The sequence below is a fragment of the Podarcis erhardii genome (assembly GCF_964252035.2).
Source record: "Podarcis erhardii genome assembly, chromosome: 12".
In the NCBI taxonomy this organism is placed as follows: Eukaryota; Metazoa; Chordata; class Lepidosauria; order Squamata; family Lacertidae; genus Podarcis; species Podarcis erhardii.
The window spans coordinates 33,301,675-33,323,271 of record NC_138513.1 but is presented as its reverse complement, the minus strand read 5'-3'; the positions used below and the strand labels follow the sequence as shown (position 1 = coordinate 33,323,271).

General features: G+C 44.1%; 2 protein-coding genes across 4 annotated transcripts in view; one reads left to right on the top strand and one right to left on the bottom strand.

Moving 5' to 3' along the window:
• The window catches only part of KAT2B (lysine acetyltransferase 2B), a 41,587-nt gene extending 38,622 nt beyond the window's left edge, over positions 1-2,965 (bottom strand). For all 3 annotated transcript variants that reach the window (XM_081882024.1, XM_081882025.1, XM_081882026.1), the window contains exon 1: positions 2,567-2,965. In XM_081882024.1, the coding sequence (XP_081738150.1) occupies positions 2,567-2,950 (384 nt within the window). In that variant the 5' untranslated portion in view covers positions 2,951-2,965. The remainder of the gene's footprint in view (positions 1-2,566) is intronic.
• A 3,389-nt stretch (positions 2,966-6,354) lies between these two features.
• Positions 6,355-21,594, top strand: PP2D1 (protein phosphatase 2C like domain containing 1). The gene is made up of 4 exons (XM_081881967.1): positions 6,355-6,916; positions 9,186-9,236; positions 12,421-14,300; positions 20,479-21,594. Exons 3-4 carry the CDS (start codon positions 12,422-12,424, stop codon positions 21,474-21,476), a joined length of 2,877 nt encoding a protein of 958 aa, XP_081738093.1. The 5' UTR covers positions 6,355-6,916; positions 9,186-9,236; position 12,421; the 3' UTR covers positions 21,477-21,594.
• The last annotated feature ends 3 nt before the right edge of the window (positions 21,595-21,597 follow it).

Below are 21,597 nucleotides of genomic sequence, written 5' to 3'. Positions count from 1 at the left end.
TACAGAGTGCTGGAATGGCTTTCTTGTGCAAACAAAAAAGAAAGAAAGAAAGGGAGGGATTGTTTATCTCTTCAAACAGACACACACAGCAGGCACTTAAAGGAGTTTGTCTCTGTGCTCAATCCTGTGTTTACATGACAAGCAGCTGGGGCACCATTTTACCAAGCAAATAATAGAGTAAAAACAACGGCTGGCATAACCTGCTGGGCCTGAGTATTCTTTTCTTCTGAAAACACAATGTTCTCCCTGCTCCCCCCCCCTCCATATCACTTTCTCCAAAAAGATGCACTGACATCTTGCCTTTTTGACATGCATTCTCAATCCTGTGTTGCCTTACAGCTGCCTGCAAATTGGTTCTTTTTCCTCCCTGTGCAGAGAACTGTGGAACATCTCCACTTAAACACTGTACACACATTGCAACCTTCAGTCTTGCCATGGTGCTTCCTTAAAAACAGAGCAGGGCAAGTAAGGGGCTTTTTTGGAATGACCTTCCATTGGGCTGTCAAGTAGAAATGAGTCATACAGAAACTGAAGGCAGACAAAGTACAGGGAAGGCTGAATTTCACCCAGTTCTGAAAGATGTCTCTCTTGCCAAGCCTGGGACATATGGTGCAAAAGCAAAGAACTGAGCAGCTCTAGCCATGCACAAAGTGCCAAGTACTCCCCTTCCCTTAAGTAATCACAACCTGTCCCACAATATGGATTGGGGAAAGGGTTTGGTTTGGATTATACCTTCGGGCGCCCTCCAAGTCTGTGGTTTTATATATGTACAATGGGAGCCTGGTCAAGTATAAATGTATTGCCATAGAAACAATTTGTTAGTGATGCCTCCAGCCCCTAGAGAACGATAGGCCTGGGGTGGATAGCTCAGTTGGTTAGTGAGCACGGTGCTGATAATGCCAAGGTTGCAGGTTCGACCCCAGTAGGGGACAGCTGCATATTCCTGCATTGCAGGGGGTTGGACTAGATGATCCCCAGGGTCACCTCCAGCTCTACAATTCTACTCTGGGATAGACTTGTATGGAGCTGGGAAAATACAGAGGCTTGACTTGCTCTCTGTGCTGTAACCAAAGCTAGGAGGGAAGGGTCCCTGGAGACCTAATGGGGTATTAAGATCTGCTGGAATGTTAAAGCTGTGAGTCCTTCTATCTTATGCTCAGGTTATGTAAATGTGGAGGGAAAGCTATATTTCAAAAAGACACCACAGTGATCTTCATGCCAAAGAAACCGAACCCAAGATAAGCTCTGGCACTCAAGTATCCCACTGCTCAGAGACTGATTGTGTGTGTGTTATTATAATTACAATTAATGAATTATTTGCATTATAAACCAACATTTCAAGACAATTTACACTTATGATAATTGATAACAGTTAAAACACACACACACACACACACACACACACACATATATATATATGACTAAAATACTAACAAGAGGGCACTCGTAGTAAAGAACCCTTCACCCAGCTGGGAAAGGCTGTTAGAACAAAAATGTGTCCAACTCTTTTCAGAAACTGCAGATAATACGCACCTGTCATATCCACAGGACAGGGCAACCACACAAAACACCCTGTTCCAAGTTACTGGGGAGTGCGCTTCTGAGAGCTTTGGAACTTGCAGGAGAAACTGTCCCACAGACTGCAGCAATCTACTGGGAGTATAAGAAATAAGGGGGTCTCTCAAGGAACCTGGTCCTGAGCTGTACAGGGACTTATGTGCATATCAACACCTTGAACTTGGCCCAGTAGCAGATTGGCAGCTGGTGCAAATCCCTCACGCAAGGTGTCACATGTTGGCAGTAGTTTGTCTCCAACCTCCGCAACCACATTCTGCACCAGCTGCAGCCTCCAGGCCAACCCAGAGGGCAGCCCCACACAGAGCGCATTGCAGTAATCCAACCGCATGACAACATAATACTGCGTGCATCACTGCACCCTGAGCCAGTTCACCCACAATAACTACCAACCCCAACCACAGTTAACAACGGAGCTTGCAGGAGCTAATGGGAAATTATCCTTCTTTTTTCTTTTCAGCTACGCTGGCATGCATGCACGCATGCATGCACTAATCCGAATCAGGCGACCGCGCAACGAAACATAGCTACAAGTCAGGAAGAAGAAAATTAAGCAAATCGCTGCTTCCCCAGCGAGCAACCTGTTGCCAGGCTGCCTTAAGTGGGAGAGACAGGAATGAAAACACCCGTTTGCGCGTGCGTGCACATCCACACACACACCCCCCTCCCCGCACACGCACTCACCGGTGCAGTCGTTCCCTTTTTTAAGGGCCTCCTATTCGCTCCGCTTTCCAAACGGGCCGAAGGAGTAGCCCGGCCGGCAGCTCCCGCGCCTCCCCTTCTGACGGCAACTAGCAAACGGCAACAGCGGCAACGCTGGACGCCCCCTGGGGGCGGCAAGGGAACAGGGCGACGTCTACGGATGGATGCCGCTGCGAAGTCCCTTATTATTATTATTATTATTAATTATTATTACTACAACTATTGCTGTGTTTTATTTTTCGTTTCCGCAGCCCCCCCCCAAAAAAAAACCCCGTCCCGAGCGGCTTACCTTGCAGGCGGAGTAGACGCCCAGCTTCTCCAGCTTCTTGGCGCGCGGCGCGGCGCGGAGCTGCGCCTTCTTCCCGACGACGCGAGCCGAGCCAGGGCCGCCGCTGCCCGGGCCGCCGCCGCCGCCGCCGCCTCCCGCTGCTGCTGCAGCAGCTGCCGCCGCCGCCGCCGCGGGGCTCTCGGCTGTCGCGGCAGCGGCGGCGGCGGCGACCACAGCCCGGACGGGTCCGCAAGCGGCCAGCCCTCCGGCGGCCGGGGAGCCCTGCTGCAGCGCTCCGTTGCCGCCGCCGCCGTTTCCCCCGCCGCCCGCGGCTGCTGTGGTGGCGGAGGACGCCGCGGCGGCGGCGGCGGCGGCTCCCGCCCCGGCCGCGCCAGCCTCAGCCATGCCGCAGCCCGGCCGGCACGACGAGGCTCCTCGCCCAGTGCCCGGCTCGGTGCGCCCGTCGAGCGAGCGCGCTGGATGGAGCCTCCCCTTTCCCCCGCCGCCGCCGGCTGCTCCCTCCGGAGGGAGGGAAGGAGGGGACAGGGCCGCACCGCGGGCGGGTCCTGCTGGGCGGAGAGGAGGAGGCGGAGGCGCCGCTAAGAAGAAGCCAGCGGGGAGGAGGGGAAGGCGACGGACATGTTGGTGCCGCCAGCGAGCCTGGCTTCGGCTGTCACCGCCCGGCAGCCCAGGAGGAGGAGGAGGAGGAGGGAAGCCGGGCGGCCGCGCGGCCTGCCCGGCCCTTCCTTCCCTCCTCGCCCGAGAAGCGGCGCAGTGGCGTCTCGGCCGGTCCTGGCCATAAAGCGCGCCAAGTGCCTCAGCGGCTCAGATTTGCCCGCCCGGGTCGCGCCTCTTCGGGGCCCCGCGGAAGAATTTAGCAACAGTTCCAGAGGGCACCTCTCTCGGAGGAGAACTGGCGGCGTGTGTCTGTGCGCGCCACTGCGGCGGCGTCCCCTCAGGGCAAGTCATAAAGAGGAAGCCGAAGAGTCCTCCTCCGGCACTTACAAAATAATAAAATAAAGCAACCTAGAAGTCCGCCAGGCTTTCAAGCGCCACAGAGCTCTGGAGCGGCGGGCGGGTCTCCTCTTTTGCCGAGCGGCTTCTCCCGCTTCCGTCGGAGCGCGCTTGCAGATGCGATTCATGGGGGAAGGAGGACGGCGACTCCGGGAAGCCGCCAATCCTGCACTGCAAAGCCGCCCCTCAACGTGATTCTGGGGTTAGGCGAGCGCGAGTGGCGTCGAAGCGCGCCCGCTTTCCTTTTCCTTTCCCTCGAGGGCATTGCAGTTTTTAGGACCGGGGAAGGAAGAAGGAGCCTTTTTATTTTATATTTTTTTAAGAGCTCGTCGTTATTTGTTATTTTATCTTCAACCAAGTAGTTTTAATGCTGGGCTCTTCGCAAACTTGCAGGGAAGGAAATGGGCTCTTTAGACGGGTCGCAGCAGCGAATTGGGGAGAGAGGGCTCAACGTGCCCTTTACTGTAGAGTCAAAGTGAACTCTGTTGGGAGTTCATTGCCTCTAAAGGTAGACTTCCAAAAATAATAATTATAATTATAAATAATCATAATCATGCCAATGGCCCACCTCCTACAGCATCCTATTCTCACCAGATGCCTGTGGGAATCCTGGAAGCAGGATTCTAGCACGAGAGACTCTCCCTGTGTCTACCAGTGACTAGTATTCAGAATCATTGCTGCCTCCAGTTGTGGAGACAAAGTATAGCCATCAGCTAGTAACCATCCATAAGCCTCTCCACCAAGAATTTGTCTAATCCCCCTTTAAAGCCATCCAAGATGGTAGCCATCACTGCCTCCTGATGGAGCGAGTTCCATAGCTCAGCTATGTGCTGTGTGAATAAAATAAAGTACAGTACAGTACTTCCTTTTATCTGTCCGAAGTCTTCCAACATTCAGCGTCATTGGACGTCCCCAATTTCTGGTGTTCTGACAAAGGGTTTAGCTGAGATTTCTGTGTTGCAGGGGGTTGGACTAGATGACCCCTGGGTTCCCTTCCAACCATAGCTGTCAACTTTCAGATTTGAAAATAAGAGATCAGCAGCCTTCGAAAATAAGGGATCAGCAACCTCACCTGTCCCGGGGACAGTCTATGGGATATCTAACAATCCGGGATAGCAGCAGGAAGCAGCGGGAAACGACGCTGGAATAAGGGAATTTCCCGCAGAAAAAAAGGGAAGGTTGACAGCTATGCTTCCAACTCTACTATTCTATGATAACTTCTCTATCCACTTTTGTCATGCCGTGCATCCTTTTAAAAACCCACTGCCCAGTACCTGCTGTTCATCTTCTCATGGCGTTAGTTGTATCTGGAAATGGCTGTTTCACACAAGAACAACACGGTATGTGCAGTTATCTATGGAGAAATGCCGCAGTTTAAATAAATCAAAAAGAGGTACACCCTTTGCTCTGAGTAAATTGGCATGAAATAGAGAACAAAACAAACTGGCTGTAATGTGATATAGCGAAGTGAAACCGATCCTGTGCATTTATTTAAAAGATGTATATGCCTCCCACCAGCAAAGCTTTGCGGGGACATTTACAGAAACATGGTAAAATACAAAAGTCAAAAGAGAATAGAATAAATCACAATGTTTTAACTATATGTTAAGACTGCAATCATGGTGTTAAAAGATGGGGTTGGGTGGATTATAACTTTGGGAACCTTAGTCCTGTGGTTTTGTATCTATTAAGCAGGAGTCTGTAACTGAAGGAAGTGTTGAAGTGGTCAAACCAGTCTTGGTTAAGCTAGCGCTGATATGAGTCCATTTTACATATCTAAACAACTAGCTAGTGATATTTGCAGAAAAAAGAGGTAAGACAGAAGTTAGTCTCTTTTGGACTTGGGAAGACCAGGCTTGGCTTGCTGAAACCCAAGCTATGACTGGGGGGGGGGGGGACGACTCCCTGGAAACCATGGGTGTAGCCAGGGTTTAGTTTAGGGGGGCAGGCTTTATGTTGGGGGGCAGAACTGAGTTATCCATGATGCAATTGGTCAGTTAGTTAAGTATTTTTATTTATTTACTTGATGGGGGGGGCAGCTACAGCCCCTGGCTACGTCCATGATGGAAACCTAATGGGGGAGCAACTTCTATTAGAGTATTAATGCTGTGAGTCCTTTCATCTCATTCTTAGGTTGTATACATGTGTAAATAGAGCAATATGACAAAAAACAAACAAACCACCACAGTCTCCAGGGACCATTACAAGGAAATTTAAACTTAAGTAGGTGCCGGCACCCCTGAAATCTCTCACAATTTGCAGTGTGTGTGTGTGTGTGTGTGTGTGTAACAATATGCACACTTAGGTGTAAGGTCCATTGAATTTAAGAGACTTTTTAGGATTGCATTGTAATCTTAGGATGCCACAGACTTTATCTCATATGAGGATGATGGAACAGAGCTTTGATACAATGGCAGGTTAATAACGCACAGGTTAATGCAGAAGCAAACATTCCTTCAGCTACCTGCATAGGGTTTTCAAGGTAAACACCAACTCTTGAATTGGACCCTTACATGGACCGGAAGCCACTGGAGTTCTCAAAGTGCTTGTACAATATATTGGTACAATTGCAGTTTCATTGTCACTGAATTGAATTAATCCACATGAATTGGTTTGATCAGTATGAAGCAGAAGGAGAAAACATAGAGTGGTACCTCGGTTTAAGAACAGCCTGGTTTAAGAACGATTTGGTTTACAAACTCCACAAAACAGGAAATAGTGTCCTGGTTTGAGAACTTTGCCTCAGTCTAAGAATGGAATCCGAACGGTGGAAGGGCACCTATGGCGGGAGGCCTCCTTAGGGAAAGCACACCTCGGTTTAAGAACGGTTTTGGTTTAAGAATGGACTTCCGGAACGGATTCAGTTCGTAAACCGAGGTACTTGGTTTTATAGTGATTTGTAACTGGCTTTGCAGCTAACAGTGTAAAAGAGGAAATATTGGTTCCATTACATTCTGACAAAAAGTACAATACAGTATAGCAGAGCGATACTGAATTGACATCGCTCCCTCATTTTGAGGTGGTGATGATTGTAACCAACATGTGTTGAGGATTATGACACGGTATGCCTCAAGACCTGTTCACAAGACAACTGCAACAGGGCTGTTGTTTTTGCCAGGGTGGGTGGGGGGGTTTCTTGATCGCATTCCTTGGAAAACACAGAGGCTCTGTAGCACCACCCACACCTTTTAATCTTGATTCTTAGACAAACCAGAACAGCATCTTAGTGGCTAAGGATACGGTTACTATAGTAATAACTGTAAACACTGGAAAGGCACCGCCAATCCTGCCCCGGTGTTTCAATAGCAACAGAGGGAAATGGCTTCCAAAGAATCCACAACTTCCTAGGAGTCAAAGGTATATATTTTTACAGAATTTCATTGAGTAAAACTTTATTATTTATTATACTTTTCAGATGTATACATTTCACTGATTTTACAATCGTTTTGACATTTTAAATCTTAACTTCCTCCCCCCTCTTTCTGCTGCTCCTTTTATTTTTTTTTAATATCTTCTGTATATCCAAATTAACTTGACTTATTTATTTATCTTCTTTAAAAATATACTTTTATGTAACTGCAGGTTAGTACAATAATCCTGCCAGTGTTTTTAATCTGTTTACAATTTATCTGCAATAGTCCATAAACCATTTCCATTCTTTTATAAAAAGTTTGTTATCTTGATTTCTTATTATCCTGATAAGTTTCACCATTTCTGCATATTCCATAAGTTTTGTATCCATTCTTCCTTTGCTGGGACTTCTGCTTCTTTCCATTTTGGGGCAAGTAGCATTCTTGCCGCTGTAGTCGCATATATGAATAAGTTTCTATACAATTTAAATAGTTCTATCCCTATAATTCCCAAGAGAAAGGATTCTGGGGTGTGTTTTTTACAAATGTTATTTTAAATATCCTTTTCATATCTCTTCCCTTTGAGTTAAACTTTAAACAAAAAAAATGAATGTAAGCAAAGTTCTGATTTAGCACATGCTGAGCAAACAATATCAACTGAGGTCTGAAGACACCTTAACACAAAGGCATAAATGAGGATCAGAAAAATCATTGTACGTGGAACAGGAAGACTGAAGAGATATCGTTAAAAATCTTTTTAGGAGCACCTTTCTAACCAAGCTAAAAAGTGCCTCATCCCAAAGGCAACCACCAATAGAAACCATAAGAAAATAGGTTTGTTTGTTTGTTTGTTTGTTTGTTTTCAAAAACATTTTTTATTAGTTTTCCAAATTTAAAACAGACATATCAACAAACAAACAAAAAAAAATCAAAAAACAAGCAAGGAAACAAACAAACATATATCCTAACTGTAGAAAATCCAGTTTTGTTAACATTGTTAAGTGACTTCCTCAAATCCCCCTAGCTGAGTTTCCATATAAATCATTGTAGCAGTTTTCCAAAACTAATTTCATATATAATTTACATAGTCCTATTAACATCTTTCCTTTCATTTTAACTTTTATCTATAATATTCTACAACATCACATATTTAAATCCTAGGCAAATTTGGTACTCGCAAGTAATTCTATTTAAGTTATCTTAACATATTTAACTAAATAATCTTTAAATTTCTTCCATTCCTCTTGATACTCCTCCTCCTTCTGGTTGCAGACTCTTCCGGACAGGTCTGCTAGCTCTGAAAAATCCATCATCTTCATCTGCCATTCCTCCACTGTTGGTACTTCTTGTGATTTCCAATTTTTGGCCAGAAAAATAATAGGTTTTTCTAAAGTAACTGTTTCCAGATGTTCAAGTTCCCTGGACTTGCTTGCAGTTCGGGAGGTGGGCTCATGAAGAAGGGTGGTCCCTGGGGGTTGTCTTGCCCAAGGTTCCTCCAAAATCTGGAAATGACGCTAATTTTTGGGCTTGTATGGGGATACCTGGCTTTGAAGCCCCACTTCTCATGAAAGTAATTTTGAATCAGTCAATGCAGACTCAGCTTAAATCATCCTTTCATTGCTTATTCAGTTCCCCATAGTTTGCTCTTGATTTCTTCTAGTTAGAGCATCACTATTTAATCAATTAGGTTATTAATTTTTATTTTAAAGAACCCTTTCATAAAATTGGAAGGGGTCCCCAGGGTCACTTTTTCAAACGCCCTGCAATGCAGGAAGCACAGATAAAGAATCCCTGACCGATGGCCATCCAACCTCTGTTTAAAGACCTCCAAGGAAGGAGACTCACCACCTCTCAAGGCAATCCGTTCCACCATCGAGCAGAAAGCTTTTCCTAAAGTTTAGTCAGAATCTCCTTTCTTGTCATTTGGCTCCATCGGTCGAGTCCTACCTTCTGAAGCAGCAGGGAACAAACTTTCTCTATCTTCCACGTGGCAGCCCTTCAAGTAAAAATTGCCACAGTTAAAAAGACAGTGCATTAAAAATATATATTAAGATGACTTTAAAAATTAAGCACTACTTTAAAAAGGTAATTTTGTCTTTCGCATACAGGAGAATTATCTTCCAAGATGAAGGCTGCTACAATATACAGGCAGATGATCTAAGAACAAGAAATGTATGGTTCCCTCCCCCCAACTTCAGTATGATATTCCCACCCCCTTATATGTTTATTTGTGCAAATTCAATTGATTCATTAATATTTCTTTCATTTGGTTGCAGCCCTAGTTTCTACGCTTCCTGAGGTGAACTATTTCCCAATTCATCAGACAAGTAAGTACATATTCCATGTTCTGTCCTCAGTTGCCGATCAAGTGGCCATCAAGGAAATTATCCAAATGTGGAGTCCATAGACCATGAAGCAGCCGACTGTGGAGATCAGTTACTAATGTGAAGGAGCGTTTAAGCAGCCTCTGCCTGGCATTTTTATTCTGTGTGAGGTTTGTTATGTACTGAAGTTCTCACCCTGGGCCAGCAGGAGGATACTGTAGATAGTTTTCACTCAGGTCCACATATGCAAATAAGGGATTGAAAGTGACATTCAGTGATTGGATAGTTACAGAAAATTGTTACAGTTGCGTTGTAGTGGAGCTCTATATAAGCAGGCTGGCTGAACCCTTCAGTTCAGTTCAGTTCTGGCCTGTAAATAAACAAGAGCTGTTTGAAGAATTGCTGTGTCGTTTGATATGTTCATCCACAACTTAACAAGGTTCCTTCTCCTGCTGAAAGGAAAGGCCCTGAGATTGCATCAAATATTATCGTATTTGGAGTTACCAAAATCTTTCTATATCTGAAACAAAAATAATTCAAACACTTATTATGGTTGTACAGTATCTTAAGCTTGAAAGGATAGGGCAACTTTATCATTGTTGTTGCTCTGCTCTTCTTGCATATCTTTACAAAGGAGTTCTCGGCTCAATTACGGAAAAGCTAGCTCCCCCCTCCATTGCCAGTCACTTTGTTGGGGCGGGGAAGAGATTCTAATTTATTCTGGGTAAATAGCCCTGTTGACACACCATGTAAATATGCCCTGTTACACTATAAAGACAGCAATACCCCACAACTTTACAGATATTTTTCATTTGAAATTGTGCACCCCCACTGAGCATATCTCGTCCCATCGTTTATTTTTTCTAAAATATGAACAGTAAGGGTTCATATGTTCAATATGAACATAGGGTTGCCATATGTCAAAAAGTGAAAATCCAGACACAAAAGTTGTTTACCTTTTTGGGGGGGCGGGATTGCCAAAAAATCAACACTATGTCTGGGAAATTACAGATGTATGGTAGCCACATACATACATACATACATACATACATAATTTTATTTGTATGTCACCTTTCCACAGTTCAAATCATGCTCCAGGCGGCTTACTACAGGGGAAAAATAATACAGTGGTACCTCGAGTTAAATACTTAATTCATTCCAGAGATCCGTTCTTAACCTGAAACTGTTTTTAACCTGAAGCACCACTTTAGCTAATGGGGCCTCCTGCTGCTGCCGTGCTGCCAGAGCACAATTTCTGTTCTCATCCTGAAGCAAAGTTCTTAACCTGAAGCACTATTTCTGGGTTAGCGGAGTCTGTAACATGAAGCGTATGTAACCTAAAGCGTATGTAACCTGAAGCGTATGTAACCTGAGGTACCACTGTAACTAGGTAAAGGTAAAGGTAAATGTACCCCTGCCCATACAGGCCAGTCGTGTCCGACTCTAGGGTTGCGTGCTCATCTCGCTCTAGAGGCTGTGAGCCGGCGCCCTCTGAAGACACTTCCGGGTCACGTGGCCAGCATGACGAAGCTGCAGCTGGCGAGCCAGCACCAGCGCAGCACACAGAAACGCTGTTTACCTTCCCGCTATAAAGCGGTACCTATTTATCTACTTGCACTTAAGAGTGCTTTCGAACTGCTAGGTGGGCAGGACCAGAACGGATTACATTTGAGTACTGAGGGGGCACTCTACTGTGTTGCCCGGGCATATGGCAATCCATGTTGGAAAATTTCATTTTTTCCAGAGATTTTGCAAAAAAACAAAAACAAAACAAGAGGGGGGAAAACTCAACAACTTCGCCCAAAAAAGTGTCCTGCAGTAAAACAACTAACTTCCTCTCTTGTCTTCATCTCTACAGATGAAGGGCGTTTTAATTTCTGTCCAAACAGGTATTGGCTAACTCTCACCATGATCGGGCAGCTATTTTAAGGTTAAACAGGCCCTGACAAAACTAGTATGGTGCTGCTCTTGATCATCTATACACACTGAAAACCCTTTCTTGTTTCCAGTTTTGTTGACAGTAGAATTGCATGCAGCCTACTTTGTTCAGAGTTAGGTTCTTGTCATGTACTAAGCTGAATCCTAGAACACTAGGATCCAGAATGCAGCAGTCTGATTGGTCCGCAGGAGCCACCCAATCCAGCTCCAGATGGAAGTGAATCAGCGACCTGATTGGCCTGCAGGAGCAGCCCGGAATTAGCCAATCACACGGGGCCCATTGTGTAAATAACGTATATATAGCTAGATGTTTTGGGAAAAGTTTCATTCATTGCTACTATGAGCTGAATAATGAGCATGAAATTCACACTCGACTCCTAGTATATTTCAGTTCTCTTTGGTAATACTGATCATATTTCCTAATTTTCCTAACATGGAAACTATGCATTGTAGAAATAGCTATTCAGTATATACTGTATAGTGTAGGTAGCAAGCATATGATTAATCTCTCATTTGCTCATAAAGGGGTATGAATTAAAAATTAAAATTGATATCTATTCTGAAAAAAGTCCCAACTGTTAATGAAATTGTACTTCTGTATATGTGTGCATAGGCTGCAATTTGTTAGAAGTCCCATTGAACTCAACAGGGCTTACTTCTAAGTAAGCCACATATATACAGTATGGCATGATTTTATTTCTTACACAAATATCGAGGCACATGATTACTCAGTGCTGCCACTATAAGCAAATGTCTGGATCATTTAAGTCTATATAGAACCTTTATTCTCAATAATGATGGAACTCCCAGCTGGAGAATCCTTTTTTTAAAAAAATAAATCTTTATTGTTTGTAAAGGAAATCTTGGTAGGAGTTAATATTTTATTATCCCTTTGGAGCTGTCTTTCCAGGCTGTGACGCTTTATGGTTTATGATTTGATTTTTAAAAGTTTTTTAAAAAATATTTTTCTTTTTGTTATGTTTGCACCTGTTTTTTTTTTTTTTTGGTAAACAAAGCAATAGAATTAAAAAAGGAAAAAAATATTTCCTCTCTACCCGCATTCCATATCAGACGGCTTTAAAACTCTTTGAGAAGCAGTTGATCATATTGTATGCAGGCGATCAGAAAAACGCAATCCTAAAGCCCCATTTGGCATGTAGAACAAATTGCAAGGTTCTTTTATGAGTATTTCTTGCTTTTGTTTGAGAAGGATAGTTGAAGCACATTTTACTTTTCTTTGTTCTTATAGAATGTCGTGGGAAAAAGGATCTCAGCAATGTAAATCCGACAAATCTGAAGAAGATCCCACAAAGGTAGTTAAGATTGACTTCAAGAAAGTTGACAAACTCGATATTACAGTATTTTGCTCCATATGCCAACAAACGGTACACATTAGCGAAATTCTTTTCCATAAAAAAGTCCACCAGGCTCTGGCAGTACTGGATTATCGCCGGCCATGGGTGGAATCAATAGATGTAAATAAAATAGTTCTTCAGAGAAAACGTCTGCTTTTAAAAATGAAAAAATATAAGACTCCTAAGTACATTGAACGAAAGACGGAGAAGATTGGCTGTTCATTTGATCTCCTTAAAGAAAGCATGAAGACTACTCCATATTTTTGCATTGATAGTGTTGCTCAAAGTTCTGTGCACATTGAAGAAGTTACCAATCCACTGATAAAAGCCATCGCAATATGTCAAGACAAAAATGCTCGTTGGCGTGAAAACTTGGAAGACGTATTTGTCGTATTAGACAATTATGGAAACAGGGCAGGTACGTCCTTTCTTGGGGTTTTTGATGGAAGCAATGGAATCTCTGCTGCAGAGACGACGTCCGTGGAACTTCCCGTTTTACTCCTTGACCAGCTTTCTCACGAAGATCCCTCTTACCAAGTGAGTGAAGCTGGGAAAGAATTCATAGATTCATTCTGCACCGTCTTCAGGGCAGATTACAAAGTGAGGGAGAGGCTTTTCACTCAGAAGGGTGCCAGAGGGAAGAAATCTTGGCCAGGTGATTATGAATGGATTCACAGAGCATATGCTAAGTCTTTCTGGCGTATGGACAGGCTTTTACGGCTCGGGAGAAATGAAGTTTCCAGAGTCTGCTGGAGCAGTTGTACAGCTGCCACCTGTATAATAGAAAATATAAGCAACGAAAAGGAAAGCCAGCAAGAAGAAGAGGAGGAGAAAACGCTTGAAAAGGTGACTGATGAAGAGGAACAGAACGTCGGACAACAGAACGAGGAGGAGATGCCTAAAAGGATATTCATAGCAAAGAAAAAGGTTGACGCAGAGCAGGGAGTGGCTCTGCTTATAACTAAGAAAGAGAGGGGCGGTGTCACAGAACAGCAGCCAGAGGAGCCACTTGGAGGAACCAAAGACAAAAAGGAAAGCAGCACGGTAGAGTCAGAAAACAATGAGCAGGTTGCCAATAATAAGGATGTGATTCAGGAAGAGAATCTGCTTGAAAGCAAGGAACAGCAGCAAGAAGAATCACTTGAAAGAACAGATGATCATGCCAGAGAGCCAGGAGACAATGTTCAGATTGCTGATCATATAGATGAGGGCCAGGAAGAGGGTCTCCTTGAAAACACGGGACAGCAGCAAGGAGAGTCACCTGAAAGAACAAATGATCACATTGGAGAACCAGGAGACACTGTGCATGTTGCTGATCATATAGAAGGGGGCCAGGAAGAGGGTCTCCTTGAAAACATAGGACAGCAGCAAGGAGAGTCACCTGAAAGAACAAATGATCACATTGGAGAACCAGGAGACACTGTGCATGTTGCTGATCACATAGATGAGAGCCAGGAAGCAGGTTTGCTTGAAAATATGAGACAGCAACAAGGTGAGTCATCTGAGAGAACAGATGATCACACCAGAGAGCCAGGAGACAATGTGCATGTTGCTGATCATATAGATGGGGGCCAGGAAGAGGGTCTCCTTGAGAACATGGAACAGCAGCAAGGAGAGTCGTCTGAAAGAACAAATGATCTCACCACAGAACCAGGAGACAATGAGCACGTGCTAGATAGCATAGATGGGAGTCAGGAAGAGGAAGAGCTTGAAGGCGACAATAGTTCTGCACTGACAGAAGAAAAATTTGGACTCATGCATATTGCTAATATTGGTATGTATGGAATACCGTTACTATTTCCCACTACCCTACCCCATTTTAAAATTTTGGCCTGTCAGTTTTGAATGATACAGCAGGTGCCTGCAATTTAATTCAATACTGCATAGCCTTGGGTCCTAACTCACTCTCTCTGGAGCGTCTCCACCTCTGTCGTTCTGCCTGGACACTGAGGTCCAGCACCGAGGGCCTTCTGGCGGTTCCCTCGCTGCGAGTTACAGGGAATCAGGCAGAGAGCCTTCTCAGTAGTGGCACCCTCTCTGTGGAACGCCCCCCCACCAGGTGTCAAAGAGAAAAATAACTACCAAACTTTTAGAAGACATCTAAAGGCAGCCCTGTTTAGGGAAGCTTTTAATGTTTAATAGATTATTGTATTTTAGTGTTTTGTTGGAAGCCACCCAGAGAGGCTGGGGAAATCCAGCCAGGTGGGTGGGGTATAAATATTATTATTATTATTATTATTATTATTATTATTATTATTATTATTAACAGAAGGGCTCTTTCCACTGACAGAGGAAATCAGGCTCCAGCATAGGTTTTTGCCTGAGTACAGGGTGGCGTTTTGATTTTGTTTGTTTTTTGTCTTTCACCCCACTCTCTAGAGCAAATTCCCGCCCCCCTTTTAAGCAAAGGGGCTTATGAACAAAGGGGAAAGGGGATATGAACAAAGAATGCCACACAGACCTTCCACACTGTGGGAGTATCTTGTTAGCAGAATTCCATTCACAGAATATTCTCGCCAGCAGAACCTTAAGATCTAAGTCAATGTTTGCAAGATGAAGCACTTTTCAACTATCTCAGCACCAAAAAAATAAAGAGTGGGAAAAAGGCAAGTCAATATGGTATGCAATGATTTTGAATAACAGATATTTTCTTTGATGGGATTGTTCTCACCTAAACTTTGAACTGAAATAGGAACAATAAGTCTGTATTCCTAAACTGTAACAAGCTTCCCTCCCCAAATATTTTTTTTGTCATTGGTCTGTTTCTTTGTTATGTTCAACAAACACAATCTCTCAGCAAACCATAGTTTAGCCAGTTCCTGATTCAGATGCAACAAACTATTGTTATGGACAGAGTATGTGCAAAATCGATCATCATGTGAAAAACAGATACCATCTATCTGTCTTAGCTATATTTACAAATGCCTTGGAGAAGTAAGATAGCTGATGGCCCTTCAGTCAATTTATCTCTTTTTAAAGGTTTTCCTTTTCCCCATATGAGAAAACCAGCCTCAGTCAAAGAAACATCAGCTTATTTAGGAACCAGAAGGTTGATCACTCATCTGTGGATATGGGGAGTAGAAATAGCTGTGATATTACCGGGGTATGTGTGAACTGGGTTGTTGACTTGTTGAAAGAGGGGGAAATACTATTGGTAAAATCCTATCAAATGCATTTCATGAAAAACTGCTTAGCTGAAATCCTCAGTAATTTAAGCAGAAATACTGACGCAAGCTTATGGTAGGAAGATTACCCTTCCTGCCAACCCTTGTATTTTAATTTGTATCTCTCATAAACCTTTTCTGTCAGATGTCACAAGGAACATGCCCACTTTACTTACATAATTGCTTTATTCTTTTATTCCATAATTGTATTCATCATTTGCAGCTGTAGAAATAGTGAAATTCCATGATAGGGATAATTAGGAAAGGGGTTGAAAATAAAACTGCCAATATATTAAAGCTGTTATACAAATCTGTGGTGTGACTGTACTTGGAATACTATATACAATTCTGGTCACCACACATAAAAAGGATATGGTAGAGCTGTAAAAGTTTCAGAAAAGGACAACGATGACGGGGATGAATCAACTGCCTTATGAGGAAATATGATGATGATATTTATATGCCGCCCATCTGACTGGGTTGTCCCAGCCACTCTGGGCGGCTTCCAACAAAATATTAAAATACCGTAATACGTCAAACATTAAAAGCTTCCCTAAACAGGGCTGCCTTCAGATGTCTTCTAAAAGTCTGGTAGTTGTTGTTCTCTTTGACATCTGGTGGGAGGGCATTCCACAGAGCGGGCGCCACTACTGAGAAGGCCCTCTGCCTGGTTCCCTGTAACTTGGCTTCTCGCAGTGAGGGAACCGCCAGAAGGCCCTCGGCACTGGACCTTAGTGTCCAGGTAGAACGATGGGGGTGGAGACGCTCCTTCAGATATACTGGACCGAGGCCGTTTAGGGCTTTAAAGGTCAGCACCAACACTTTGAATTCTGCTCGGAAACGTAAGGGAAGGCCCCCCCCCCACCGCGCACTCCAATCATACTACAGTGGTGCCTTGGTTTACAACCATAATCCATTCCGGAGGTCCGGTTGTAAACCAAAACAGGTTGTAACCCAAGGCGTGCTTTCGCCAATGGGACCTCAAAAAAAAAAATGGGTTGCAATCCAAAAAAAAAGGGGGGGCCATGCACTTCCAGGTTTGATGTGTTTGTAATCCAAAATGGTTGTAATCCAAAATGGTTGCAAACCACGGTACCACTGTACAACCCAGGGTTATCTATTGGAGGAAGATTCAGGACTGACAAAAGGAGGTACTTCTTTACACAGTACTAGGGTTGCCATATGTCTGGAATTTCCCAGACATACCTGGAGTACTGAAGCCAGAAGCAGTGTCTGGGCAGAAATCAGCTAAGTGTCCAGGAAAATCCGGGTGTACGGCAACCCATGTCAGCAGTGTCGTTTTTGCCAATCTTCTTTAAAAATAGCTCAAAAGCTTCCTTTTATTTCAATTTTTTTTTTGAGCTTTTGCCCAAAAGCTCAGCAACAGTCTGGATTTCCACTTCTTGAAATATGGCAACCCTGTACACAGTACATAACTGCAATATGTAGTACAGGTCACCAACTTGGATGGCTTTAAAATGAGTTTAAACAAATTTGTGGAGGTTAAAGCTATCGGTGGCTACTCGCTATTATGTCTCTCTACTACCTCCAATTCCAGAGGGATTGTTGGGGAGGGCAAGTGGAGAGAGTTGCTTTTACACTCATGCTGTTCTTTTGGGTGGCCACCATGTGAACGGGATGCTGAACTGAATATCAAAGCCTCTGGCTCTTCTTAGATGACTGCTGCCGCGTCTTATGGACATAACCTCGGCTCCAAAGAGATAAATATTTGCGCTTGACTCAAAATGATCCAGATTCTTTTACTACCTCCATTATAAATCCAGTCTGTTGAAAAGTTGCCCTCTAAGATCCAACATGTTTTACTTGCATACTTTCATTTGGAACCAGATATTATTTTTGAACAAATCTGATCTTTTTTTTTTGGCAGTGACTGGCATCTGGGAGGTATCCAGCTATAAATGTGACAGAAGCTACATAGCAGATACAGAAAACAGCAGTCCTAGTGATCTGATAATTTTCAGGGAAGATAAGTCTGTCAGTAGCTACTAGGCATGATGCCTTTGCTCTGCCTCCATAGATGAAGTAATGCTTCTGAATACCAGTTGCTGGAAGCACAGAAGAGGGGAGCGCTATTGTGCTTGAGTCCTGTTTGCCCATTTCCCACAGCCATATACCTGAAGGAGCATCTCCACCCCCACCAAGGGCCTTCTGGTGGTTTCCCCCCTGTGAGAAGTGAGGTTACAGGGAACCAGGCAGAGGGCCTTCTCGGTAGTGGCGCCTGCCCTGTGGAACGCCTTCCCATCAGATGTCAAGGAAATAAACAACTATTTAGGGAAGTTTTTAATGTTTGATATTTTGTCATGTTTTTAATATTCTGTTGGGAGTCGCCTAGAGTGGCTGGGGAGGCCTGGCCAAATGTGTGGCGTATAAGTAAATCATCACCATCGTTGTCATCATCATCATCATCTAGGTGTCCACTGAGAACAGATTGGCTTGATCCAGCAATCCTTATATCTAATTGTACAAAGCCTATTGCCATGTCACTGTACTGCACATTTGTCTCCCCTCATTGGACACTGAGAATCTCCATGCAATTGTGATCTGACAGAGGTGTATGGGTGTTAGGGGAGGAGTAGTACCTCTGGTGAGGGACACATCATGCTCCTTCTAGGGTAGTTTGTCCACCTTTGGTCCCTACCCTCCACTCAGCTCTCACCTGTGGCTCCTAGAAGCTGTCAGCATGTGGCAGTGGCCACATCCTGGGGATGACTTCGATTGGGTGTAGCCAAGGGCTCTGAAACCCTCAGCAAGTTAGGGACTTCCCTTGCATGCGAAGACAGGCTCCAGCAGATTGAGCAGAGAAGGTGGTTTCTGCACGGGCCGTAGAGGGACATGAGGGGCAGATGGGGCTCATCAAGATGGGAAGGCAGCACGTCTAGGAAAAGAAAAACTGATCCTAAACTTCCGCTGCCTTGCGGGGTATTTTTGGGAGAAGAAAAGGTTAAGGAGTAAACACAAATCCGGTGTGCAGTCCCCAGTATGGCTGGATAGTGCCTTGTACGCCTCCTTCTGACAACTCCTGCACATAGCTGTCAACTGTCCCTTATTTGGCGGGAAAGTCCCTTATCCCAGCGCCATGTCCCGCTGCTGTCCCTTATTGATGATGTCCCTTAAATTTCCCGGGTTTCAAAGGAAGCAGCTCCTCTCCCTCCCTCCCTGCCGGCAGGGAGGAGGGAGGCTCCAACAGTGTTGCTTGGCTGCGTTGCTCACCCAATAAGGAGTCTAAGAACGACTGGGGAGTGGAGCTTGCATGCCTTGTGCCGATCAAATCGGCCGTGTTGCCTGGGGACTCACCTTTGCTCAGCACTTCCCAGCGGAGAGGTGATGGTGGTTTTTCTTGCTGCATCCCCTTTGCCGGGTTGCTGCGCTGTGGGAACCACCACTTGAGGCTTTGTTGGGCTGCTGGCTGGGCTTTCTGCCTTTGGCTCGGAGGGGCTCAGAAGTTGAACATACCTGTGCCCAAAAAATCCCTTATTTTGGCTGCTGATCCCTTATTTTCGAGGCTGCTGGTCCCTTATTTTCAAATCTGTAAGTTGACAGCTATGCTCCTGCAGCCAGGTTGGTGCCAAATGTATAGTTGTGATTGCCTTTGGACTACATTAGCAAGGGCGAGAAGGGGGTCTTGTTGTCTGGGCAGTCCAGGACAACCTCCACACACACTGCTCCTGGGCTTGTGCCCCTGAAAGGTCACTTTGGTGCTGCTAACACAGTGGTTTTGACTTCACCCCTGGACGTGCGCTCCACTGTCTCCTGAGACAGATGGATGAGAACTATTTTGCACAACTAAAACAGCCTTCCCCAAATGCGTTCCCTCCAGATGCCTTACGCTACACAACTCCCATCATCCCTAAACATTGGGACCATGCTGTCTTGAACCAGTGGGGTGTTTTAGCTTAATGCATCTGGAGAATACCAGGATGGAGAGGGCCTTACTAGATATTGCCAGTGTAACCTGCTATAGCCATGTTTGCATCTAGGGTACTGCAAGATGTACAAATGACCTGATCAGGAAAACCCACCACCACTCTTCCCATTTTTCTTCTCCAACTTCACACTTTCTGTGGTTCTCACAGGCCAATAAGCACACCCAGTCCTCATTAGGCTGTTTGAGCTTTTTGCTATTTTGGTTTTGTAAACGAATGTGACATTTCTACATACTTCAAGGCTCTCTTCTAATATGCCAGTACATCTTCATTTCTTAGTGGCCCTGTTTTGTATCCAAACCTATCGGCATTGAAGCACCCGAGTTTGCTATTTGTCAAAATGATAAGATGGATCAAATTTGCCATTTGCGGCCCCCTGGCTCACATTGTCTAGTTTCAGCCTATGGATGTAGTAATTTAGGTATGTAGAAAGTGGCACTTGACTTGGAATTGTGGGAGAAGTGTAGGTAAGATAAACTGAGCACTTGGGACTCAGCTAGCCAGTCTAGCCAGTCAGTAAAGAAAAAGTGATTTATATGCATTCTATGTGTGATATAACATTGTGCCAACAGATGGTGACATAGAGTCCCGTTTTTCTCTACCTGCTTTCCGTGTTTAAATTTACAACACTTTGAACTGAAATGCTTCTTTGATGTGTCTAGAATCCAGCTTTAGACTGGTTATCTTCACGAATGATGAAAGATGGCAGGACATGAATTGTGTATAGAATCTGCGCAGCATAATGTGTAGAGGAAAAGCAACAGCTGAAGTTTAAGTGCTTTCAAAGATCAATTCAGTTAAGTTATACAGTGATAAGTTGTGTGTTGTTGTTTTTTTATTGTAGGCAACGTTCATGCTGTTTTATGCAAAAATGGGAAAAGCTATTGGGTTACTAAAGAACACAGCACTTATTCTAGAGAAGAAAGGATCCGTGTTCTTAAGAATGGTGGCTGTATCAGCAGCAATGAACCCAAAGGACTGATAGAAGGACTTATCAAAAGCACTCGGGGCCTTGGCCACCACGGCAATCCAAAGCTGAAAAATACTGTTATTCCTGTACCACATACAATCTCCTTTCCTGTTGACGATTCATGCCAATTTCTTATTTTAGCTTCTAATGGACTCTGGGAAGTTCTGGATAAAAGTGAAGCAGTACTATTGACATTAACAATGTTTTCTGCTTATCTGGAAAAGTATCAGCGCTCCCAACTGAAGAGAGCCCGCATGTCCAAACGCTCCGAGTTACCTTCGAATGATTTGGAAACTGAATTCTATTCATGGTATTTAAATAAAGATTTTTTGGCAGATATTGACTTACAAAATTTAAGGTCCTCAAGTAGCGTTGTGCAAGAAGAAGAGATGGTTCAGTCAGGTTCCTCAGCAGAGCAAGAATCAGAAGCAGAGGAAGAATCAGAAGAAGCAGCGGAAGAATCAGAAGCAGAGGAAAAATCAGAAGCAGATGAGGAAGAAGCAGAAGAAGAAGCAGCGGAAGAATCAGAAGCAGCAGCAGAGGAAGAAGAAGAAGAGGAGGAGGAAGAATCAGAAACCACTTTAGAAGTTTCTGGATCATGGGACTTAAGTGATGATACAACCCATGAAAGCACAGAACAAACTCTAACCCCAGAGTTTGCGATAAATGTAGAAGAACCTGAACCTGAAAGTTCTGAATCTTCACAAATATCAGAAGATTCAGAAATCAATTCTAGGACATTTTATGCCCTTGCAGCTAAGTATATTAGTAAGCACCTTGTAGAAGCTGCACTAAAAGCAGGTTCCAGAGATAATATTACTGTTTTGATAGCACTCTTAAATGGATGTGATAAAATACCCACTTATATTTAGCATGTATACTGTGCTTAGGAGGATAGTTCAAGTGAAGGAAAGCTATAGTACAGTTCATCCATTTTATGATAAAAGAAACTTTCACAATAAATTCACAAAGTGAGTTATTTTGTATTAAAAA